General features: G+C 39.3%; 1 protein-coding gene across 1 annotated transcript in view; it reads right to left on the bottom strand.

Annotated features, from left to right (window-relative positions):
- Positions 1-3,356: 3,356 nt before the first annotated feature.
- LOC122758024 (poly [ADP-ribose] polymerase tankyrase-1-like) overlaps positions 3,357-26,978 on the bottom strand; it is an 83,261-nt gene continuing 59,639 nt past the window's right edge. Inside the window, exons 17-29 of the mRNA XM_044011806.1 lie at positions 21,472-21,691; positions 19,415-19,524; positions 18,257-18,445; positions 16,806-16,886; positions 16,538-16,724; positions 16,363-16,442; positions 13,851-13,971; positions 12,578-12,675; positions 11,268-11,342; positions 10,992-11,097; positions 9,805-9,991; positions 8,768-8,924; positions 3,357-7,762 (exon numbers count right to left, since the gene is read on the bottom strand). Of these exons, the coding sequence (XP_043867741.1) occupies positions 7,676-7,762; positions 8,768-8,924; positions 9,805-9,991; positions 10,992-11,097; positions 11,268-11,342; positions 12,578-12,675; positions 13,851-13,971; positions 16,363-16,442; positions 16,538-16,724; positions 16,806-16,886; positions 18,257-18,445; positions 19,415-19,524; positions 21,472-21,691 (1,698 nt within the window). The 3' untranslated portion in view covers positions 3,357-7,675. The remainder of the gene's footprint in view (positions 7,763-8,767; positions 8,925-9,804; positions 9,992-10,991; positions 11,098-11,267; positions 11,343-12,577; positions 12,676-13,850; positions 13,972-16,362; positions 16,443-16,537; positions 16,725-16,805; positions 16,887-18,256; positions 18,446-19,414; positions 19,525-21,471; positions 21,692-26,978) is intronic.

Genomic DNA, 26,978 nt, shown 5'->3' with positions numbered 1-26,978 from the left:
TTTGGATCTACAAACTATACTATGACATTTTTGTCACATTTTGCACGACATACTATACTATGACTTTTTTCTCACATTTTGCACGACATACTATACTATGACTTTTTGTCACATTTTGAACGACATACTATACTATGAGGGCCACACGGTGGTGTAGTGGTTAGCACTCTCGCCTTGCAGCGAGAAGACCCGGGTTCGAGCCCCGGTTGGAACAAGGGCCTTTCTGCATGGAGTTTGCATGTTCTCCCCGTGTGTGCGTGGGTTCTCTCCGGGTACTCCGGCTTCCTCCCACAGTCCAAAAACATGCAATGTGGGGATTAGGTGAATTGGACACTCTAAATTGACCATAGGAGTGAGTGTGAGAGTGAATGGTTGTTTGTCTCTATCTGTGTGTGGCCCTGCGATGGACTGGCGAACTGTCCAGGGTGTACCCTGCCTATCGCCCGATGTAGCTGAGATTGGCACAGACCCTCTGGTGGAGGATAAAGCGGTTAGATGATGACTGACTGACTGACTGTACTATGACATTTTTGGGTGATTTTGAAAGACATACTATACTATGATTTTTTTGTCACGTTTTGGACGACATACTATACTATGACTTTTTTTGGTAATATTGGACGACATACTTTACTATGACTTTTTTGGGTGATTTTGGACTACATACTGTAAAATGACATTTTCAGGGGATTTTGCAAGATATACTTTACTATGACTTTTTTGTCACATTTTGGACGACATACTATACTATGTCGTATACTGTAGGGAGGTCATCTTTTACAGACATGTTCAGGATGGGTCTGAGGTCTGACATATTAAGTTTTAAGTGGATTCAACGATCTCTGTTAGAGCAGCATCAAAAACTCTAAGTGTAATTCTATCGTCTTCAGGGCTGGACTATCATCAATCCTGGCACGTTTGGTTCAGATCGGACCAGGATTGGCAAAGTTGTAACAATTTGTGTTTTTAGTATGTTCTGCCACCACCAGGAGGTGTTGTTGTAAAAATGTACAGTTTTCAGCAACATAGTCGTCTTCAACAACTGCCCATCATCAATCACAGGAAGTTTGGTTGGGATTGGACCTTCCATCGCGAAGTTATAAGAGTTTTGTTGTCCGTTGCAAAAAAATCGGAATTTTCGTCAAATTTGGCGCCCTCTATCTTGTACGCCATGCGACATTTTATATAACTTTCAGCAACTTAATCTCGTCAACTTGTCCACAGCGACCTTGCCAAGTTTGTAGATGATCGCCCAAAAGCTGTAGGAGTTGTTAGTTCAAATAGCAAAGGTAGTATTGTCTGCCGTCACAAGGGGGCACTGTTTTGGAAATTGAATATTTTCATACAGACGTCTTCTGGGCCGGACTATCATCGATCCTAGCAAGTTTGGTCACATTTGAGACAGTTTTTTTTTTGTCGCAAAAATCTGGCTTTGAATTGTTGCCATGGCAACACCATTAAAAGTTGAACCCAACATCAGATGACCTAATAGGAGTTTTTTTGCGTCAGTTTTTAGCTCCACCCACTTTCATTTTTTGACGCACATTCCCCGAACCACTAATACACGTAAGTTTTCACCATGTCTGATGTGGTAGCAAAAATTGGTGAGTTTTGGGATATGTTCAGGGCCTCAAAAATTTACTTTGAGGAAGAAGAAGAAGAAAAGAAGAAGACAAATAACTCAATATTTCACTCAATATTTCAAAAAGAGAATATTTTCACATTTTAAAAATTTTAATTATTCAAAATCAACAACACTCATGAATGGCATTAATTAAGATGTTATTCATGAATTAATAATGAAGTAATAATGAAGTAATAGTGAAGTCATGTACCCAACATTGAAGGTTTCTTTTAATTGTGGTAGTAAAGCACTTTGGTCACGTCACAAATGGAAATTTAGTTTTCTGGTTTCCACCAAAATGATCAAATAATTATACACACATTTTTATTTATGAATCAGAAGACAATGTTTTTTTTTCTCCCTTTGATTAGCGCTCTCCTTGTGTGCAGATATCGATGATTCTGCTTTTCCTCACGTCGTCAGTGTTTGGGCCCTGGTGAATCTCATCTCAGAAGTTTCTGTGTGCATAAATTGTCTTCGCTGCCGAAACGATTTCACACTCGTAGCCCGTTTATCTCTCGGCACAAACAGAAGATCAATAGAACACAACAGGGAAACAGGTTGTACTGAAGATGCTTAACGGCCTTCTCTAATGTCAGATGGGAAAATAAATGTCCTTTTTTATGTCAACATAAAAAGCCTTTGCTCGGTGGTTTGTCGCTCGACAGTTAATGAGTGAAGTGTGACTTAAATGTAACTGATAAAATCTACATCCTCAATCATTTAAAACACATGTATACAATCCTGACTAATTTAGTAAATGTAAATGGTGACTGTTAATAAATTAACAACAGCTGCAAGCAGCATTGTGCGGGCCCTTGTAGGTGACTAAAGATTTCTTCATTATATTATATCAATATTATTATTATTGATTATTCACCCACATTTTCAGTTACACAAGACAATGACGAAAAGAAAAGCAAACAACTTCAAGATGAATAGCTGGTTGTGTTTGACATTGACTCCAATTCAATTCCAGAAAAGCACATGAATGTTCAGATCTTTGTAAATTATCTTTGTAAAACACTTAAAAACTAAGACTCTTTCTCAATGTTTGTCAAATAGCTTTGTCCACCAGACACTGACTTGAAGGCATGACATTTTTTCATGACATACTACTTCAGTATTTCTGATTTTCCCCCACGTACCACCAGAGGAAGCTCATGTACCACAGTTTAAGAACCATGGAACTAGTCAACTTCATTTTCCTGTAGAATTAATCATCTCAATCAATAGTTTTCGGGTCTTTTTCAGTCGACCGTGACGTCAGTTTTGTAAATGATTATTCACATTTAGTGGGAAATGGACGAAAAAAACACAGCACATGAGTGGACACCAGTGTGAGTGACAGCTGGTCACTTATTTCTGTATGTTTTTTTGTATATTTATATTGTGATGTGTGCATCGTTCCATATCAAAACAAACACTTTTTTTTTTAAATGATGTCAAATATCATAAATAAGATTATTTCAATGTCTTTTTCTTAAAAAAAGTTGACTTCTTTTGCATTTTCTTCAGCTTCAAAACAGGAAATGCACACTGTGGCGTGTTTTTCCTTATAGGCTACTGTAGAAACATGGTGACACAAGATGGCTGCCCTCTGTTAATCAAGATTTTCTTCTTAAGGTTAGTAAACCTGCTAATAGAGAAAAAAAACTGCGTCAAAAACATCCAGATGTAATAGAGTAAACGTTACTTAGTGACCACAAGACTTCAAGTACAACAAAACAGATGCTTTAAGTTGTTTTATTAAGGTTTTTTTTGTTTTCTGTACAAGTGTGAGGAGTTTCAGTTCCACATTAGCTCTGTACAACCATCTGTACAACAACGGGTCAAATGTAACAGGTGAGAAAATGTAGAAGGCAGGTCAGAATGTGACACAAACAAACCTGCTCACACTCTTATTCACAAAAGGATGACCCTCCTCCTCCCCCCCGCCTGACCCCTGACCCCTCAACACACACATGAGTAGAGTAGAGAAGAGACCGAGTGGCTGAAACACGTTTCAAATTCATCACATACAAAAAAAAAAAGGAAATTAGTGACAAACAAGAAAAGTAAACAGAAAATCATCCATAAAAAGAGCCCATCGGGTGTTAGTTTATATACAGTGTAGTTTTTAAAATGTAAATTTAAACGATAATGCACCGCTGACCTCAGCGACGACGACGCAAGAGGTTTTTTTTCAAACTAAGTCCAAAAGACTTAGACTTCAATAAACAGAGAAAAGTTTTCAAACTCCACAATCTGACTGTTGTAAATTGAGCTTTCATTGTTCTGTTAAATGCCATTAAAAACATAAATTACACAGGGAAACGCCGCATGGACACACTGTGTCCCCGAGCTGCAACTCTTTCACTTTTTCCCTTTGAAAATGTCTCATTATTACAATATAATTTCAAGCTTATTAGCTTTTTTTTTTTAACACCCCCTCCCTCAATTCTGCTTTAGTCATCAGTTGTTGTTCTGTCTAATTATTCATTTCATTTCCTCTTCATTTCTCCCTCCCAAAAAGGAATCACTTGCTACTTTGTTGACAAGCGAAGGGAGCGGAAATAATTGTTATCGTTTTTGTCGTTAATGGAATGAAATATTAAATCTGCAGCGTGGGCTGCAGAGCTGAGAGGGAGGAGGAGGAGGAGGAGGAGGAAGAGGGGAAAAAAAAGGCAGACGGCTTTGAAAAACAGTTTATATAATCGTTAATTTTAGCAGATATTTAGAGTGGACGGACAACTTTTGTTCACTTAAGGCTCGGGTTCAAAGTGTTAAACAGTTTGTTTGAACCCGTGTCGACTTCATTTCACCCTCCGAAGTGCAGGGTGAAAAGAAATTAAAAAGTCAAAGCAGCTTCGCCAATCTCTAGTCTGTTAACGCCCCCACACTCTCGTTAATCTAAGCACAATCATGTCACGAGTTTCCAGATGAATTAAAGGCAATGTCTTTTTTTTTATATATATATATATATATAAACTTTTTAAGGCCACATTCTTCTCCGTTCGCCTGCACTTTTCAAGGAATTTTCATTCAACCTTTCAATGCTCTTTAAAACAGTAAAAGAAATGAAATGCGTACGTGGTCCCGTGTGAGTTTTACAGTGTTGTTAATTAAAAAAAAACAAACAATAATCATAAATAATAATACTCAATAATAAAACTATTAACGGAAAAGAAAAACATGGTCAGAGTAGTTAAAAACATCAGTTGAAGCTTTTACAGACCACAGTGCTTTCTGCCGTCTGTCGTACATGATTCCTACAGATATATATATCTATATATATATATATATATATATAGATATATATCTCTTCATATAAAAGGAAACATTTATGTACAACAGATGAGTTTTGCCCACTTCAGTCGAGCTGCAGGTTTCTGGTTAAGTAAATATCTCACTTCACATTTTTCTTAAAAGATGAATGTAAACTGAATGGAATAAAGTCGGCGAGAGAAAATAAAGACAAATCAAATAAAAACAGAAATAAATAGTAGTGTATGTGTATATATAGATATAGAGATAACTCAATACTGCAGCTCTTCTGTTGCGCCACTAGGGGGCATCAACGTTCGGAGAGGAAAAGGAAAGGCAGCGACACGAGATGAGAAACACAAGGTGTAACAGATTCATGTGGAAGAGAAGAGAAATGTGAATGTTTGAGCTGCGCTGAGGAGGCGAGGATCACCATTACAATAATAACACAATACATATCTTTATCAATCATTTCTTGTAACTACATAAGTCTGGTCCCTGGTTCTGGTTCTGGATTTGGTGTGGTTTTTCTTTTCCCTGTGAGCTGACCTGAAACAAGCAGCGACCACCAGAGTTAGAGTTGAACCTTTGTTCACATTCTTTGTTGTAAAGTACATTTAATTTAGGGATTAAATCAAACTGCAACTGTACTGATGATGCATTTGAGGGTTTAAAGACACAGTATGTAACATTTGTGTATAAAAAAAAATATCTACAGAAAATGAAGCTAATGCTATATATTTCACAGAATATTAACTTTCGAGTCCTTAAAGCCGCTTTATCGTAACCCGCCATGTTAAACGCCAGAGTGGGGAAGAAAACGTTCGGTATTAACTAGTTAGTGAGTTTATCTGTCACTAATCAATCACAACTAGTTAACGCTGTGTACCGCTTGTTCAGGGGAAGCAAACGAGACAACAGATCCCATGATTTCTTCGCTGCCTCCTGATGTCATTAAACATCATCCCTCTAGTGGCAGAAATGATTCACTGTGCGTAAATAAGTGCCCCTTTCAAAATAAAAGCATAACTCGCTTAGACTCGATAAGTAACTGAATGCTGAGTTTAATCTGCATATTATAATGCATATTATATTATAATGCAACTCATGTTTTGGGATGGAGGTGAAGGAGTGGCTAGCACTGTTGCCTCACAGCAAGTAGGTCACCGGTTTGAATCCCAGTTTTGTGTGGAGTTTGCATGTTGGTTTTCCTCATGTGAGAGCTAAAGGTCGTCTCTGTGTGTTGACCCTGCGGTGAACTGGGGACCTGTCCTAGGTGAACTACTACTACTCTTCACCTTGTGTCAGCTGGGACTGAGTCCAGCCTCCCAAGACCCTCATGTGGAGGATAAAGTGGCAGAAAATTGTTTTTGGACCACTGCTCCCTGACCTGAGCTCACTCATCTCAGACCTGAGGCAGTGTCTTCATCTCTGGTACTCTCGACTGTCGAGGTTTTAATTGTGTGATTTCCTTTCTCGTATCCAGTAAAGGTGTTCGTTTCTCTCTCTGAACCCGTGACTGTTCCAGAACCCGTCCACGTTGCTACATATCACGTTGCGAGGCTGTAAACGGAGGGAGCAGGTGCAGTCGTTAGCGCTCGAGGCTGAAAGGTCACAGACAAAAACCCGGCCTACTGTACCATTTTAGAAGTGAACACTTATGGTTTCTCTGGTTATTTGAGGACAACACCATTACGATGTCTGGGGGAAAAACAAATTCTCTGACATTGTGTGGACGAAACAACTAAAATGGCAAATTGAAATAATAATCTTCAGATTAATCTATAATGAAATGAGTGATTAGTTGTATATGGAGAGAAATCTTTCGTGAAGCGTTAATTTAAGGCTCTGCGTGGTGTGTTGAGGAAAGGATGGCTTGATCGACAGGTGCCTGAGTTGATCACACTCGGCTGCTGCGGTTGCTGCTTGCTTGCTTGCTTATGTCCATGTTTGTCGTCACATGTTTGGTTATGAGTTGACTGTAAAATGGTCCTGGTCGTGAACTGTAGTGGAAAAGTCCACAGTCAGCAGTGGACTCTCACTGTGGGTCTCCTGTTTATTTTTCTGCTTACTGACTCATTTGTCCACAGAAAATCTCTTTTACTTCTTCTCGCTCAGGCTCATTACATTGTTCCCTGTGTGTTTGCCGAGGACAGGATGTGAACACACGCTCACACACGAGTGTTCTGTTGTTGTTGTTTGTGTGTAGATGAGGCTCATTGGTGAAAGTGTGTGAAGCTGGAGGAGAAAATGCTGGATTTCTATTCTCTCTCTCGGTCAGACAACTGCTGTTTCTGGAAGCAGCAGTGTTGCGTTGTTGTGCTGCTGTCGATGATGCACAAAGCCAAAAGAGGACACGACATCAAGACAACACATTAAAATCTGGGAGTAGAAAACACACGCACGCGGGGCTGCTGTTGTTTTTTTGCTTTGGACTGTGGTCCGGGTTCTAATTGCTCTCCTTAATTGTTTTAAAGATCAAGCCACAAGCTGGCAAATTTAAAATTAAGCTTACTGGATCACTTCCAGACACATTGATCCAGCCGTTTGCATTTTCTCCCGCAAAAAAATAGATCCAATTAATTAGACAAACTAAACTGTATGGATTTTTTTTTTGCTCTGGATTCTGTTTCATACCCCAAAATCTCAAAGACACCCCATCGTCTCGTCTTTCTCCGTACACACGGGTCCACCTCTTTCCTGGGATTTTCCACTGGCCGTCGCGTCTTGTGTTCTGTGGAGGCTTTGATACAAACACCCGCTCGTCCAGTTTTAGTCCTCTTTAAGTCCACAACAGTCTGTACCTTAGGACTTCTGCTCCGCCGTGGCAGCAGGTGCGGCCACAGTCTCCGGCTTCACGATCTGGTATGTGATCAAGTATTCTGGGTAAGCCTGGAAAACAAAAACAAGATTTGAAGTGTTGAAATTATGGAACACAGATGTTACATTACATTACATTACATGTCATTTAGCAGATGCTTTTATCCAAAGCGACTGACAATGGAATCAAGTACAATTAGCCAGGGGTGGAATCGAACTTGCGACCATGATGTCTTTGGTACACAAGTTAGGGTCTTAACCACTGGACCACTCCACCCCCTGTTGAACAATTTGAAACTGTTAAACAGTTGTGAAAGTAGTTCATATCATCATAATTTAGCCACAACATTCTCTGCGTTTCTCAGTATAAGGGTGTTTAGATCTCGTGCCACCCGGCGAGACAATGGACATAGTCTTCCAGGTTCTTCCTGAAGTAAAAACACAGCAAGTACTCCACTTGAATGGAAGCCTACAGGAAAATGAGCGTTCCTTTCACTTGATTTATCACATTAGTTAACATCTTCCTGAGGAGTTAATGGTCTCAATCACTAGTTTCAGCTCTTCTTCAAGAGGACATTTTGTCAGTAGGAAAACAGATGATGGAGCTCGGCACATGAGTGGACACCAAAAAGTGATTCTCAGCTGGTACGAGCCGAGTTGCAGGTAATGGCTCTGAATTCTGGTTGCAAAATATTAACGTGGCGTCGGCCTGAATGCAAAATGGGAGTTACGACCGGCTGCTACTTGGTCAAGACAGACGGAGGCAACAGCAACACCGTGCAAGTAAAGAGAACAGTTGCAATCTGGTCGGAGTGTGACTGAAAACACAAAGTAGTCATGTGTTGCTGATGCATGCACACAAACGCTCCCCTAATCAGGTGTTTGACAGAGCCTGTTCTCAGCAAACGGACGCAGCACACAAATGATGTTACATCCTTTCTGTTCACCAAACAAGCAACCTCAACAACAGGTGTTACAGACTGCAGCTTTAAATGAAATCCATTAGATGTGGTGAAAATTGTCTATTTATTTATTTGTTGTTTGTTGTCCGAGTGCGTGCGTGCGTGATTCACTGACCTGTTCCCCTCTGTAGATGACGTACTCCGCATACGCCAGTCCGTTAACGCTGGGTCGACCGATGACAGAGTGATGTCCAGGAGGTGCGTGTGCCATTTTCATTGCACTGAACTGAAGAAAGGACTTGCCCAGCGTCACTCTGCAGAACAGCATCTGCCTGTAAACACAGAGACAGAGAGACAGAGACAGAGAGACAGAGAGAGAGAGAGGAGGAAACACAGAGCAGTGAGTGGACTTTCACATAGTTTTCATTGTCTGAGTGGTAAAAATATTAGATAGTCATGATACTTTATACTTTATCTTTATACACAGTGCGGTCCAGTGTGTAGCATATACTACACTTTGGTGTTCTTAGCCTTAGAATAGGCTTGTCCATGCCTTTTAGATGTACTTTAGACAAGAATGTCACCTTACAAGGACATTTTGAAGTGCACAAATGACAAATGTCGGCTCTGCCCACATGAATCGGACAGACAGTGGAAGAGTGTTTGAGTGGAGGGTTGTGAATGTGTGTTTACATCCTTTCAGGTATGTGAAGGCCACCGTACTTCCCTGATGTGTTTGGAAAAGAGAGGTTGCAATTTGTAGTCTTACCACTAGATCACACACTGGACCTGTAGTCAATAGATAAATCTAAACAATTAAGAATAAGCAAGAAGACTCTTTATCGCTGTGATGTTTTGGTGCTCGAACTTTATCAGGCAAAGTATTTTTGTAAATAAGAAGCCATCTTAAGTAGGTTATGACTGCAAGTGTGTGAGTCATCACCAGTGACATCAAAGTAAAGCTTTAATCACATAATTAATGTCAAGTATTAAACATGTTTATCAATATATAAGCGATAAAAATAAAACACTAAGCCAATAAAAAGCTTTTTATTTCCAAAAATTGTTGCCTGAGGAAGGTCGAGCACGGAAACGTTGCCGCAATAAAAGTTTCAGACAGTGCACAAGAGTCTGGATCAACTTTGTTTTACTCTTTAAACTCATAATAATACTAATAATGATGATGATAATAATGATAATACAACGCCTCACCTGTGACACACGTAACAGGAGCGGTCTTTGTGTGTGGGACACCCCGTGCCTCCGCCAATGCCGTACACGTACTGATTGCTTTTTGAGGAGTTCTCTGCGAAATAGATGCCGGCGCCAAACATGCCGCCGATGTAGGCGTGACGTTCGTCGAAGCCCTTATGGATGATGGCGTTGATGAAGGGAGAACCTGGCAAAAAAAGAAATCATAAAATAAACCAGATTTTCTGAGCACTACAGCGTTTTAAGTTAAAAGCAGCAGTGGGCTGCTGTCCTGAGAGTCGTGTCCTCAGTGAAAAAGGGCACGCGGATGATTCATGCGGTTTGTTCCGAGCATACGGTCAGACTGCGAGAAAGGGGAAACATTTGCAGCGTGACGCAGAGTTTATCTCAGAACACGGGAACAACCGAATCTTGAGGCAGAACAGCGAGCTGCGCTCTGCTCCTGTCAACTAAGAGGAAGTGACTGAAGCTGCAGGGGAGATGTGAAAAGTTAATGAGGAGGAAAACTACTGTCACCGTCCTGGACAAATTACACTTAGCACCGCAACAGGAGACTCCAACCTGGAATTAATCAGATGTTGCAGTATTTTTTAAGTCAGAATACACATCACATTTGCCCCCGTGCAAAACTGATTCTTTAAATCTGAATACATACATACATACATATCTCTCTCTCTCTCTCTCTCTCTCTCTCTCTCTCTATGTATGTATATATATATATATGTGTATATATTATTATTATTCTATTGTGTGATTTTTATTCCTTCTGTACTGTGTGTCTTGGACCTTGAGTCTGAAAATAAAGCTTATCTATCTATCTATCTATCTATCTATCTATCTATCTATATCTATATATATCTATATCTATATATATCTATATATATGTAGATATATATAGATGTATATATGTACACAGCTGTACATGCAATTTTTCCATTACACTACATTTACAGCTGTGATGATAATAAGTAACTTGGTTTAAAACGGTCTATACAAAACAAAGAGATCATATATACGATCATACACAGATATACTGATATAAAATGGTGACGGTGTTGGGAGTAAAGTTGAAAGAATGAGGAGCCCTAACTTCATTTTATCACATATATGTTCGCGCTGATCAACGCACGGCGAACAAACGCAAAAACAAATTGGTCTCAAATTGGTCAGAAAGTCAAAGCACTTACCGTGAAAGAGCATGCGCTCGTTGTGGTGGTTGTGATTCTCGTCCGCGATCTCCTTTTGCCTGTGCGAGTATCTCTCCCGCAGCTTCTTATTCACCACTTTCTGAATCTGCAAAGAGGGAAAATATTTCACGTCACGTCTGCTGAGGAATTTACAATTAAAATCAATTTACGAAAGTCAAACAGGACACCATGTTCAGAATTGACAAACGGTTGTAGCTTTAATGAGGATCCAGATCTTTATTTGTGGCCATTAAAGGAGGAAACTGACTCACACACCTTAATGATGTTGTACCGGCTGAAGACTCCGCCTGCGTTGCCTCCATCGCGGTGTTCTCTGATCGTGCTCTGCAGCTGAGGAGCGGAGACGAGAAGAAAAAACACAGTCAGGAGAAAATCGAACGTACGCACACACACGCATGCAAAGCTTTTAAAAGATTATGTGATTGATTCGAGCAGCTCTCTGAATAACAAAGACTGACTTTTTTTTTTTTACCTCCGGAGCTCAGAGAAAAATGAGCAGAGAGATTACCAGTGACCACCTCGCCGAAAAGCTACCAGTAATTTTCAATTTGTCTTTCTCTAAATTCTATAAAGATATCTGATGTTTCAGGTGTGACATATGCACTTAATAATAATAATAAAAAAAAAAACTATAATGAGATTTGAATACGGAAGATAAATTGATGCCTGTGGCAAAGTTGAATCAATGCAATAAGGCAAAAAGTAGATCAATGATGAAGTTTTGCTGTAACGTTGGAAAAAAAGGCAATTATTTCATCCTCCTAATGACTGACAACCGTTAAATAAATTAAATTTTGATAAACATAGGCAAAATTTGTCTCAGAGAGACATGTTTTTAGTGGTTTTAGTGACTTCTTGTCCTTGTCTCCTCCTATCCATTGTTTTTAAACCAGTAATTCAGTGTGAGCTACAGGATACTTCAATTTCCCCAATAGGATGAACAAAGTTTGTTTATCTATGTCATTTTTAAGATATTAAGAAAAAACTAGTCTAATTATCTTTTAAATTTGAAAAATTATAATAAATTATTATTATTATCACATTTAAGGGCCAACATTACATGGGCCATACATTTTAAAATGCATTAATCACACGTAGTGTGTCTAAATGTTCATTGTGTAAACACAAAGCAACTTTGGGGAGAAAGACTGGATCAAACACTTAAAAATAAACGACACAGCAGCTCTAATTCTGCTGCTTCTGTTTGTCATATACTCACTCTCTGCCTGTATCATTTTAAACTGATTGCATAATTATGTTAAAACTGCAGCCTGGTTCTTCATCTTTAAATTAATAATACACAGCCATAAACAGAAAAGGCAACAAAACTGGTGCAGCTGAAAATGATTTTTCTAAAGATTATGTTTTGTGAAATTATGAAGTAAATCTAAAAATCCTGTCTATAAAGTAACTTCCTTTGTTTGATTTGTTTGATCGGGCTACAACGACAACAGTTGCTTTGAAGTATCCTTCAGTGAGACTAACATGGAGCTGGTGTGTGTCCTCCTCAACCAGATGTTTAAAAATATGACACAACTTAAGTGTGAGCGCGTGTGTTTACGTACTTCCTCCTCCACAGACAGGAACTCCTTGTCGTCGGGCGCCAGGTCGATCAGCACGGTGCCCTGACTGGAGCAGTGGAACGTCAGGTACGGGTTTCCACCTACAAACACACATGGAAATCAGTTTCATGCTGTAAAAACCATGTCTGGATTTGTTATGTATGTTAGTACGTTATGTTTCTGTATTTTCCATCAAAGATGTTCACACATTAACAGATTTACTAAATATCACATTCTTACATAATCAGGATAACTTAAATCGTGAAGCTCAAACATTTCAAAATGTCTATTTTGAGATTAACTATTAATTTCAATACAATTAAGCTGATTATGAGGTGCCAATTAAAGATGAGAAACGTACTTGATCCCATGCTGGGGTAATTAAAGAAAAATCAACAAACAGTAAAATTAGAAACAAAATATTAGGATTTATACCATGCACTAGGGTTGGGCAGTAATTCAATAACAACACATATCACTTCATAATTTTCTTTTATATAAATTAAACAAGCGCTCAGTATATCGATATCATGTGAATAAAAGGTTTGTTGTTTTCAGTCCCTAAAGGATTTCCGAACCACAACGAACACAATTAACTCAGGAGCAGAACTCGATGTTTGATTATGTGACACAGTCTGTGTACAGGCGGGTACACAGAGCAGGGGAAATACATAAAAAGTACACTTTTAACTGCAGTTCTCACCTTGTCAAAACAAAAGGAAGATCATTATGTAAAAAACAAACACACTACAGTAGCTAAAGGAGCTATATGTGTGGTAAACAATGTAGGATATATATGGATCTGATATCATTTCGAAGGGCAGGAACAATGTTTCCAAATAACACAGAGATTTATTTACTGATATACGGAGCTATTTTAAGGCGGACTAAATAATAAAAAAAAAATTTAAGCTGCAACTATAACAGACTATGAATATAAAGTACAAAATAACTTTTCTAAAGAGGAATATAAATTTGGTTCAGTTGTGATAAGTGATAATTGGTTGAATGTGTGTAAATTCTTGTGATTGTCACGTTCAAAATTCCTGTATAATGATAATTGTTCATATTTACATTGCATTGAGTCATAATATTGCTGAAATGTTCATGTCAATGATGTATTGATCGGTCCTTTTCAAAAATATTTATTTTTTTTAAATGTATTTATTTTTCATTTTGGCTTTAATTTGTTCACATATGTTCATATTTACATCACTAATATAACAATTGATTGATTCATTCATGCATCTGTGTATTTTGTGTGTGTTTTCCTGACCTTGTTGACCTCCCAGCAGCCTCTCAATGCCCTTGATGAGTTTGTGTCTGTGACCGTACGCGTTGATGCCGATCTCTTTCAGCTCCTCGTGACCCATATCTGCCAACACGTCCAGCGAAATCTGCCCAGAGACAACAATAACGTCAAAAAAAAGAGAGTAGATCTACATCTAAACATCTACATATGTGGACACAAAACATAGAAACGCGCTGGGACACCAGCAGGTTATGCTCGTCATCAGAATTCAGTTGCCTAAGCTTTGTTACAAAGACAACAGCTCTGACAAACACGTGGCAAATGAAAACAGATGCTGCAGGAGAAGAAGAAAAAGAAGAAGAAGACGACGGCAATCAACACATTGATATGCAAATTTATGAGGGTTAGATTGTTCAGGGAGAAGAGAGAGGAGATTTGTCCTGGAGGCAGAGATAAGTCTGATTTTTCAAACATTAACCTTTACCTCCCTCCCTCTGTGTCGCTGTGATCAGGTGTGAATCATCATCACGTCCTAAATACTGAGGAACAAAGCTCTCTCTCTCTCTCTCTATATATATATATTTCTTTTTCATTTCAAACCCAGTGTGAAACATTATATTTGAAAAAGCTGACACTTAAAGGTGACATCTTACAGTTTCATCTTCACTGTAAGAAAAAAAAGCTGCAGAGAAAACTGTCCCCACTAAATAGTCCTCAACTTAGACATCCATCTGTATCCATCGTTATGTGATAATTCCACTAACGTGGTGTTTGATTAAGCTTTGATGTTGAAAACTGAGTGAAGGAAACACAGATATTCACACATTATACTTGTTACAAAACAATGACTGAGAACATGTGAAAAAGTAATGAGTAAAGAATTATAATTCTGTTGAGGCGTGTCGAAAAATACGGCTCCATACTCTACTGCCTGTGGTTTGCTAGCTCACTTTGCTAGAGTCAGACATACACCACCTGACATTTGCAAGTTGTCCGATTGCCTGTCTTAGTCGGAATCCGGCCTTAGTTCGATTAAACTGTGCATGTACACGTACTGACTCCATGTTTGTGTACAGTATGCCGTTCAACTGCCACCAAAATGGTAAAGATGTTGCTTCACTACACGTGGCACGTTTACGTTATTATTCTGTACACGTTCAGCTGCTTTGGTCCCCACTAAAGCGTAAACGTCTTTAACTTTTTTCTAAATTGTGATAAAAGGTCGTAATTGACGCTTTACAGAGGGAAGAGGTGGAGTCACAGCAGATATGTAAATAAATATTACAGCTGAAATAGCATTAGTGTCACATTAATTAGAATTTAACACAAGAACTTGTTTTGTTTTTTTTTGTTTCAGTTTTCACTTTAGTCACAGACACATAATAAGCCAAACTTTGGTTTTACAATGGCACTATAAAAATAATAACTAAATGGACTTTGTCATGACTAATATCAATATCAATGACCCCCCGCTGACTCTCACCTACATCTCACTCTTCATCTGAATATTAACGCAGACTTGTTTCCCTTTAGGGGGATCAATAATAAATGTAACACACAGACGCACTGATACTCCCCCCTCATTTCTCCCACATTGCTGTCTATGCTTAGCCTTTCACCAGCTGTCACCTTTTAGGTTCTATTTCTGTCTCAGACTTACCCTCTCTCTGTCTCTCCATCTGTCTCCTGGAGTCCCTCCATTTTCTTCATCTCTCTCCCCAAACCCCCCCTCTCTTTTCATATCAATTCCTTGCTCTCGCCCAACAGTGCGTCACCATCTTCTCTGTCCCACTCAAACTAATTTTATATCAGAGGCGATTGCTCTAAGAGCTCAGCTTCCTCTAAAATGTCGAAGTCAAATAATGTACTGTGTTGTATTTATGTTTCAATACTAAACGTGCGCTAGAACGTGTCAGTAGTTCATTCAGAATCAGCTGTTTATCGTGGATGACGGATCGTCTTGTGTGATTTTAATATTTGTATTTTCACTGCGGTGAGTTCGACAGTGATTGGACAAATGCGGCAAAGACGTCACTTCCACAGAAGCTCGGCTTCTCTCAGAGTCAATGGAGCAGTGGGCGGGTGCAGACCCTAGGCTACTGTTTGAAAGGCGGAACCAGTTTTTGATTGACAGCGTCTGCCTCAGTCCTGTGTGGATTTTACGAGGGTCGTTGTGTGCTTTATTTGCTCGGTGATATATCCCTTTTTCATTCATACATATACACTATAAATAAAAACCTTATTTTAGCATTTCTGTTTTAAGTTTTTTATTTTTTTTCAGCCTGAAATGAGCGTCACCTTTTTCAAAGATTAGCAACTGCCTGTGATTTATATGTGTATATGTGTACATATATATATATATATATATAGTAGTTATAGTATAGTATAGTAGTTTAGCCTCCACCACATATATGAGAGTCCCCCCTTTATTTTCCTGTTTACGGTTAGAAAAAGTTTTGTTTATGGTATAATTTAAAGCTTAAAATTCAGTTGTGATTGTAAATATTAAGGTGCATCTACAAGTGTGTCTTTGTACCTGTTCTCGCTGGAAGATGTCTCGGAGGTGCTCCAGCCCCAGGCTCTTTAAGAACTGGTTGATGGTCATGTCGAGCAGAGCTGCACAGACACAGTGATGTCAGCAGTGTTTAGATGTTTCACGTTTACTTTAACATCATTTTATTTGGCCTAATTTAGGACGTGTGAAAACATACTTTCTCCTTCTTTTCTCTCTGACCCGGACGCTCCGTCTGCGGTTCCAGTGGCTCCCCCGACTGTGATGTCACTAAGGGGCGCAGTCAGGTTGTCTATGCTGCTGGCTGCGGACAGGCATGATGGGGACGGAGAGGGAGAGATGACCACGCCCCCTGTAGCACCTGTGCTCACTACAGTTGCACTCACCTGAGAGTGGGAGGGAGAGAGAGATGTGAAGTCAAACAGGACCTGTCTCGCTCTGTCTGTTAAAGTGTTGTAGTTTCTTACCACAGTGGCCTGTGGTTTCAAACAGCTTGGCAGGGCGTCTGGAGGCATGGCATCAATCAGCAATGCTCTGATGTCATCAGCCTGCAACACACAGAGAAACAAGATGAGGTGTTTATGGTATGTATTCTATGATTTAAACACTATTTTTTTCCACATAAAACAGGTTTTGATCGTGCATGGCTCTGAAAGTATGTTAATGTGTAAATGTTCTAATTTACAACTGTAGCAAAAATGCTGAGTCTTATCCTCAGATTGCTAAAAAACATTTTGTGATGCCAGCACTTTGTCCCGATCATCTCTCACCAGATGATCAGGGACAGATACTTGCACTTCATATGTGACAGGAAATCAAATAACCCGATCAGTCCCTCTACTAACAAGGCATCACAGTGGGCATTTCTACATTCTTCATGCTGTACAGTTTGGTCATTGGCTACTTTCACTTGACCAGCCACATTCTGCAAATCCACTTCAAATCTGATTCATTACACTATCCAGCCACCACCAACAATGACAGAAAAGGTCATATTTGTGAGACTAGATGAGATCGGAGAAGGAGATATGTAAAAGAAGCTGTACACCTAATCCCCCAAAGGGAAAATTCAGAAATAGAAAGTATCACAGTGGATTTCTAAGTGAGATTTAACTCTAGAGGAACTAGAATATATACAGTAAATATAAGCAAAAAGCCAAGGATTCAGATATCACCATTCTTGTTCATGTCACATGGCTGCATATCAGATATATATCTGATCTAGCACCCAAACCAACCACACTTGAGTGACACAGATAAGATTTGATAATCGGAAACATCGGACGTTTCCACACAGTCCCACACAGTATTTCACTTTTCTCCTCTTGCTCTTGACCACTCAGAGCATTTTACACAAGTATCATACCCATTCACACGCTGACGGCACAGCCACCAGGAGCAATTTGGAGAAATCTTAAGTCAGTTATCAGTCTAGTGCAGGAACACGTGCGGAGCCGGGGATTGAAATTCGACCTTCTCGTTGGAAGACAAACCATTCACTTCTACCCCAGAGTATCTCTATCTGTTTAATTACATGAATTACTACTGAAAACAAGGGAAAAAGGAGCTGAGTAGCATTATTTTTTGTTGGCAAAATGAGCACCACTGTGAGAATTATAAGATTCCTTTCACTTCCTATGCCCATCACTTATAGTAATGTGTTGTTTTCTGGGGAGGACTTTAACTTAAGTACCACCTGTCAAGCAAAGACCAGTATGTGGTTGCCTCATTAGGGTGCAGGGAGTTAGGGAGGCTACCTACATCATTATCTACATTTCTACAGATTATCCTAATGGTGTCTCCACTCTTCAACTCTATAACCAACTGTACATCAGTCAAACTAATGATTTCCCATGTGCTGGTTATACCTAAAGAAATGAGCATCAATAGTGTAAAAAAAACAAAACAGCTTTTGTACCGTTGCTAAGTCAAGGGGCGTCTGTCCTTCCTGGTTCTTCATAGTGGGATCAGCTCCATGGGCCAACAACAGAGCACAGAGCTGAGTCCGTCCCTTCTGCGCCGCCTCATGAAGGGGAGTAAACGCCCACTTGTCTGTGGCGTTGACACACGTGTTGTACTTGATCAGCAGAGCAGCTATGTCCACATGCTGGACCGTGAGGAGGAGGTAGACAGGAGGAAGAATACGGGGATGAGAGTGAAAAAAGGGATAAAACACAATTATAAAAAAGCCTTTAAAAATGATTAAACATCTAAAATGTGGGTAATAAATGTTGGATCCTCTGAAGCATGAATTATTAACGGGCATTATGATTCTAGTATTCCCACAAAAGCCTGTACTCTTTCTCTTCTTTCTCCTTTTCCCCTTCACTGTACGTTGGCAACTCGTGTCTTAGCATCAAACACAATATGGTGCTTGTTTATGTCAAACATGCGTTTGATTCCTTTAGAAGTCGAACGCTGTCTAGTTTCAAGTGGCGTGTGATTGGGAAACAACTACGGACTACGGAAGGGAGAAGTTGACATGCTCCATTTCAGAGATGTGTAATAGCACCAGTGACAGAGATTTAGAACAGTGATCATTTGCACTGGGGAAAAAGTTTTGTTCCAAGTCAGATAAATAATAAATAAATCCCATCAGCTAAGAAATACAAGTTAAAAAATAATATTATGTGAAATGGATCTCAAAATAGATGAGAATTTACAAGCGATCAAACTTGGCAACAGTCACAAAAGTTGGATTAGACACGAATTAGCATCAAAACAAACAGAGTCAAATTAATATCATCTTTGGATTTAGTCTGTAGTTTTAATCACTGGATTAAAATTCATAAAACAGTGAAAAATGTTACTTTATTACAATATCAACTGAAACGGCGGCAGTAAATCCTCACATCTGAGAAACAGTGACGCAGAGCCTTAATTCATCAATGAACAAATGATCGGATTATTGTAGTATCAACTATACTTCATCTTAAATCAATACTGACTCAATCAGTCATCAAAAGAAATTAAAGCATAATGTTGATCTGAAGGCACGCACACATATACTGTATGTGTGTGTCTGTGAGAGGGAGAGAGAGAGAGAGAGAGAGAGAGAGAGAGAAGCTTTTCTTACCCCGTATGAAGCAGCATTGTGTAAAGGTATCAGCCCTCCTTTGTCTTGTGCATTCACGTCGGCTCCGTGTTCCAACAGATACTCTGCCACCTCCAAGTTGTTGTAGCCAGCTAGAGAGAGGAGTGTGGGTTGAGTTGCAGGACATAAAGAAAGATAGACCAGTAAACACAGAGGGAAAAAGAGGAGAAACAAAAATGTAGTCAGGCAGTAACAGAGGAGGTAATATTGAGAGAGAGGGAGAGAGAGAGAGAACAAGGCATCCTATTATTAAGACACACATTACACACACATTATAAAAGAAAAAGTCTGTTCAAGAAATTATCAATAAAAAAAAAGAAGCTAAGAATGTGCTTCAGGAGACAATATCAAATCAGTTTACCCACCAGATGTGGATGATTCAGAAGACGCAGGAACATTTAAAGTGGTCTTAATTCATGAATGGCCTTTTCAGCGTGAACTATCCCCTGAGTGTTTTCATATTTAATTGAATCATCTTTTTAAAGCCATTTATTTTATTTTATTACTGTTCTTTCGCCGCCTCGTTACCTCATAATTTACCGTGCCTCTGTTTTTACTTTGTTGTTCTCACCGTGATGCACTTTGTAATCGTGTTTAAGAAAAGTGTGACACTGTTACCATGTCAACAGTTAACCAGTAACTGGCTGGGGTGGTGAAACTAACAAGCGGATTCTCTACTATGATATCAAATTTTGGGTGATACGGGGAATCTGCAAAAAGGCTTCAGACCAGTCAAACAACAGGGGTTCTGAAATAAACAACATTTAATAAACTCTTTGACTAAAACTTATCCGTATCATTCTGTGGCCTCACGTTAAAAAAAAACGAGTTTTACTGTTTCACAAGATGGAAAAAGACAAGAAGAGCGAGCCTCTGCCACTACAGCTCCCCACATACTTTAAGATGTCAGTGGGAGAAGTGAGGTCCTGCAGTGAATGCGAGAACCACATTTGGGGCTGCGGTGGAACATACTGAGATGTTATTGACCCACAGCTGTGTCTGGCAGTTCAGTGATGCATCTACTTGCGATGCAAAAGCTGAGAAAAATCAATCTCTTCCTAAAATAACAATGAATTCCCTTCAGTGTCACACTGTTAAGAAAAAAAAAACAGCACTGGCATGTTAGCTCCACAATTCTTCGCATATGTGACCTGTGTGCTTAACCTTATGTCTATAATTGCCTAATATTGGCTCAAAATTACTGATGAATTGTTAAATTGCCAGAGCTTGTCTGCCTTTGAACAAAGTGTTTTTGACCCCGTGACTTGCTAGCTGTCTGGATTTGCTCGACGCCTTGTTCTTGGCACCGTGCTGAGCCGAAATATCCCAAGAGGCCAGCGTTTACCGAGACAGAGGAGCCAGAGTGATTGGCACCGGCGCATATAGCACGTCCAAAGTCACTTAAATCCTGCAAACTTCAGCCAAACGGTATCGAAAAAAGCCTCTGGCTTTATCCTTCATTTTAATGTGTCTAGTAAGTGAGCTTTACATAATCAGGGAGGCGTGGGGGCAGCTTGTCCAGTCTGCATGTCAAACTGCTCACGGAGAAGGTCTCTGAACCGCAAATTGCCACTAACGGCCGAGCCCCTGGCAACGTGTGAATGATGTGTGATGGAAAAAAGCTGTATGTGAATGGATGAGTGTGAATCATATTGTAAGGCCTGTTGAGTGGTTATTAAAGTTGAAGAGTGTAACTTTTAGGATGGTTTAATGGCAGAAATCGAATACATTACCAATAAGTATGTTTGTTTAAGTGCATAATCGCTTTAAAATTAAGAAATATTATATTTTTTTTTTAACCTTGACATAAGCCTTTTATATGTACTATAGTTTAAGGGCCTTGCTTTATCTCGGTCAGCCATGTTTCCACATTAACCTCAATGTGTATCTTGAATTTTGGAGCAGAAATTTACAAAGTAAATGAAGATCTCACCATTAGATTTCACTCATTCTTCCACACTGGGCCTTCAATTATTTTAATCTGCACTTCATTTACCAGTTACTACTCAAAATGAACTGTGTTTCTTTGCGCACATTACCTGCCAGGTGCAGCGGCGTGGAGTTGCGTCCCTGCGTATCCCGACAGTTGATGTTGTCAGGGCTGCATAACTTCTGCACCCTGGCCAAACAGCCTTTCTTGGCGGCGTCGAGCAGAGCGGCGTCTCCTCTGAGCAGGTCCTGGATGTCAGTGTCCCCATCCTTCACCAGGTCCAGCGGCGTGTTCCCGTCTCGGTTCTTCTTGGTGGGGTCCGCTCCGTGCTGCAGGGAACAAGAAGCCAGAATGGAAGAGGTTAATATGAAGTCAGGGGAGAGGTGGAGAGGAGGAGCACAAAACAAATGCAGAGGTTAATCCATCTTAAAGTTCTTCCCTTTGAAATGTCAAGGCAAAAAAAGGAGAAAGAAATAAACAACCCCAAATGTCAGCGGAAACTGCCATCCACATAAATCCTATAAAAATTACCAATGCTCAAAGTCCCTGGTCGGTGCATTACCAGTGAGGGAGTTTCAAGACGAGATGACAAGTGACGAACAAGAGGAGGATGAAGGTAGTTCTCCAGAGGGGAGAAGAGCGGGAGTGACAAAGGAAGGGAGAGAGGTGAAAACAGGATATCCAGTGAAGTGGAAAACACCACACACCCTGGAGACGGGCAAAGGGAAGCAGATATTTGCACACTTGTCTCCTAGGTTACGGTCTAACTTGTGGATGATGAGGCACCGCTCTCCTGAATATCCACCGATGGAAAAAAGCTCCGCTGTGCATCTCTCACATGGCTTTAACAATAGATGTCGCAGGTCACATGACAGGCTTCAAACTTGGCAGGAGACTTACTAAGTGCACCGTTGTGTCCGGTGCCGACTTTGACTTTGTTTGGATAAGACATTCAAAAGATCTTGGTAGAAATGTGACAGATATTTTGCTAAAGGAGTTTCTCAAAAAAACAGACACGGATACTGCACATACATCAAACATGTATTTATGTATATATGGTATATTTTTCCTTAATTTATCTGTTTTTCTTCTTCAGAAATAATGGACAAATATAAGCATGAGCCTAGTCTGTCACTGATGTGTGTCATTTGTTTGGGCTAATGCTGTTTGCATTTGTGTGACTCAAAATAATGCACCTCTAAATAAATAAAGCAGTTAGCTGCAACATTAGAACCAGGTATCTGAGGCCTGACTGGTGTATTTGCAGTAATAATAATTAACACCCATGCATTTCTATTTATAGAGCACTTAAAAAAAAAAAAAACTCTCATCACAAATTGCTTCACAACATCAACAGATGAAAAACTGAAAAGTACTTAAATGTACTGTATAATGCAATCCTCAGTTAAACAGGTTAAAATTATCACAATGCTAATATGTTAATTGTGAGACTGAAAATAAATATTGTGATTCAATAATACAGATAACTGTAATGTCCTTCTCTCCCTTAAACCAAAACTGAATGATTCATTTCTTAAGACAAAATCAATGCATTTCACATGCCAGCCAGTCTGATATCTATCTAAACTGAATAAGACAGTGGTACATAACATGTACAACAGATTCTTTTATTTAAAATAAAATAAATACATCCTTCCTGTGTAGAAAACAAAGTTTTGGGCTTGTGCTGTAAGAAAACTATAAATAAAATGCTGGGTCAAAATGAATGCCTCTCAAAACAGGATGCAGCACAAATATGAGCCTTTAAATTAACAAAAGGCTTCAAAAGAAACAGAAAAAAAGTATTTTTAGTCAAAAAACACTGATAAATACAACCTTCAATACTTTAACTGTATTTGTTCCTCAAGTTGGTAGAAATAGCACAATTCTAGGGCAGGAAACATTCATAAAAACTGTCTGATACAGTATACTATGATTCCATTTTTTTCAGGAGAAGGTTTTGAACATGATCAGTCGCAGCCAACATGGCCGACCAAACAAAAGCGGTCCTCTAGTGAAGTCCATAATTCACCCACCGATTATCCAAACAAGACATCTCCCTGCTCGACTGACAGTTGGTCTCTTACAAGACAACAATGCACTCCTTCCAGACGTCCAGCCAAGATCCAAAGCCGATTATTTTATCTCTTCCCAAGCAAAGAAAATGCTAATGGACATTTTTTATATCGCACGCACGATCAGAGCACTGGGAATAGAAGCAGCAAGAGTTTAATGCACATACTCGCCAACACAAAACAGGACAGGACAGGAGAGGAGAGAGGGGGAGAGGGAGAGAGAGAGAGAGAGACAGAGAGAGAGAGAAAGAGAGAGAGAGAGAGACAACACACAAAGGAAAACCTACAGCTGGATCCTAGAATAGTTTATTCAAAAAGATAGAACAGTTAGATCCTGAGGCCAAGGCAGATTAACACCATCGTAGAGGAACACGATGTATCTTGTCTCTATAAATGTGTGTGTGTGTGTTCTAATGCGTGAAAGGGGAAACGAGGACACAGGAAATCGCATATGTAAGCTCAATATCAAGCTGAAATTTGCCACGATGAGAACTCCAATTTAAGCGGAGTGGCTGATCGGTCTGATCGGTCACCGTTCTGCGCTTTTAACTGCCGCCTGTAGACATCTCACTGCAGGAGACAAACCAGCAAACACATCAGGGGAAAAGTCTTGTCTGAAGCAGCTTCTGTGCCTCTCACACTGAGGAAAACATTTTTCTGTCATTTCTGTCACTAGGGGACTCTCAATCATAACAATGACAAAAGACCTAGTTTGGTGATGTTGAGATGCAGCGTGGGACCATGGGAATTGTTGTCTTCAACACCTCTGCCAAGGAAAATCTATCAGTGTGACTCAAGAAGGTTTGCCCCAGAGTCTCTTCTCTCTCTTCAGTCTCTATCTCGCCTCTCTCTTTCCCTTTCTCTCCCCCCTTTTTCCTTTCACCCCAACCCGTCGAGGCACATTTCTTCCTTGTTAGTTTCCTGTGAGTGTTTTCTCTCCACTGATGCCTAGTGTTTTGCTCATTGTGTGAATTGTTGGGTTTCTCTTCTCACTATAATATTGTAAAAGTTTCTTCCTTGAGATAATGTATGTTGTGATTTGGCCGCCATACAAACAAAATTGAAGTGAATTAAGTAGAAATATTGATTTCTATGGATTTAAAGAGATTTGGAAATGTTTTGGCTAATTTGAGAAACTCCTCAACATAGTCTCTTTGTTTTTATATCTTTTAATGTTACATATTATATGTTAAAGGTGCAGAAGGCAGGACTGCTAGAAAAACTTTTGACAGATGTCCCTGTCACTACCCGATGCTGCTGTTTTATCACAGTTGTAGTTACAGTCACCCACCACCAAATGAAAGAGGAAACTCTTACCCATATTCATGTAGCCCGCGACAAAGCTATTGCCATCTGTCTTACGCACCCCAAGGTGGATACAGGAGCCAGATCACATGATGAGCATTGTTATGCTGAAAGGGTATTACAGAATATTTGCTCAAAAAGACGTATAAAATGTTGCCTACTCGAGCTTTAACATAACAACCCTTGCATAATATGAAACAAGGGAGGGGAAAAAAGAGAAAACAACAAAGAACAGCTGAGGATGAAGAATCAATTGTTTCCCTCAGTGTCATGCTGACCTTATGTTAGACGAACACAAACAAAGCTGCTGAGACAGATGGCATCACTGGTTATGCACTGAATGCACATGCTGACCAACTACAAAGGCACTGAAAATACTGTACAGTTAGCATCTTGATGTGGACAACAAATAAAAGACAAAGTGCATGAAGTAAGACTTCGTAGAGACGATTATTTGACTAATCACATCACCTTTAAAACCCTTTAGAGTTCACAATAACCCGCCGAGAAGAAGACAAGCGTGACATTATGCTGTGTTGCAAAGACGACGGAGGACACAAACACGGTTCACTATGCACCTGAGCAGACACACGCGACAACAGAGAACCTGAAAAGCAGCATGTGGATGTATTTCTGGTTCTACATCACACGTGGAAAAGTCACATACAAATCTGTGACCTCAGCTGTTCGCTCAGACGTTGCGTAAACAGCAGATATTTTTTTAAAAAACAAATAAAAACAACAAGATGACTCACTCAGTGAAAAAGACGACGTTCAGCTCCACAGCGTGAAAAAGACACGCAGTGACATAACTGACAATTACTGACATTTAAATTTGTCACATTTTGTCGACAACTTTGACAAATAGTTGTGCCCCCTTTTCCTTCTCGCGCTTTGTATTTGTATTTGTATTTATTTATTTGCACCATAAAAAAAACGACAATACAAAAAACAGAAATTAAAGAAGAATAGTAAGTGCAGGAGAGGTTAAAAAAACCCTACATGGGCTTATAAGAAGCACCTCCCCAAGAAATATACACATTCAAAGGATAAATCAACAACAACAACAATAGGAGAAAGCAACAACAAATAACAACAAAAAAGGAAGCAATACAAGTGCCATTTTATAGCAGACACTCAAAGAAGTCAGAAATAAAAACATGGGTATGTATAAATATAAAATGATTGTATTTAACTGAGTGTATAAGCATGTAAAGAGATAATGATCCAATGACAAATATACTGGAAATATACTGGAAAAAAAAATAAAAAACTATTAGGAACTTTGATTTAACAGGTAAGCTTTCAGTCTTAACTTAAAAGTATTGAGGGATGAAGATAATTTAACAACATGAAGATGGGAATTCCAAAGTATGGAGCCTCTGTGAGCAAAAGAAAACTGAGTATGAGTAGTGCGGCAAAAAGGGGGATGAAGTTTATCAGTCTGTCTGGTGTTATAAGAATGGACCTGAGAGTTAACTGTAAAGAATTCATGAAAGGATTTGGGCAGCAAGTGGGAAAGTTGAATATATTTATAAGTAAATACACATGATTGAAGTATATTAATATCGTAGACTGACATTATCTGAAGATTCTTAAACAGAGGGGCAGATGGAGACAAATAATTAGAGAAGGTGGCTAATCTAACAAATTTCTTTTGCGCGATTAATAATTTCTGTAAATTAGAAGGATAAGTGCTAGCCCAAACGATATTACCGTAACTGAGATGTGGATGAATTAAGCTATAATACAGTATATTTAAAACTTCCTGAGATATGAAATCACGAATTTTTCTGATGATACCAATGGATTTCAACACTTTATTATTAACAAGTTTAATATGTTCGGACCATGACAACCTCTCATCAATTAATACCCCTAAAAATTTGGTGGAGGAAACCTGGATTATATCATTATCCCCAATAGTGATTTTAGCGCTGGATTTACAATATTTTTTTTTTTTTCCCGTAAATATAATAAAATTTGTTTTTTTTACATTTAATGTCAACTTATTTATCTGGAACCATTCAGAAAATTGAATAATGCCAGAATTGGCTTCACTAATTAAAGAATCAAAGTGACTGTGAGTCAAAATCAGATTAGTATCATCAGCAAAAAGTATTGGTAGCATCGTGGAAGAAACAGTTGCTTTATTTTCAGAATTGCCAGTTTATTCAGCACCAAAAAAAAAATACTGCAATTTGTAGCTTTACAAAATCGTGTGCCTCTGGGAAAT

The sequence above is a fragment of the Solea senegalensis genome, linkage group LG21 (genome assembly GCF_019176455.1).
Source record: "Solea senegalensis isolate Sse05_10M linkage group LG21, IFAPA_SoseM_1, whole genome shotgun sequence".
In the NCBI taxonomy this organism is placed as follows: Eukaryota; Metazoa; Chordata; class Actinopteri; order Pleuronectiformes; family Soleidae; genus Solea; species Solea senegalensis.
This window is presented reverse-complemented; position numbering and strand designations above follow the sequence as displayed.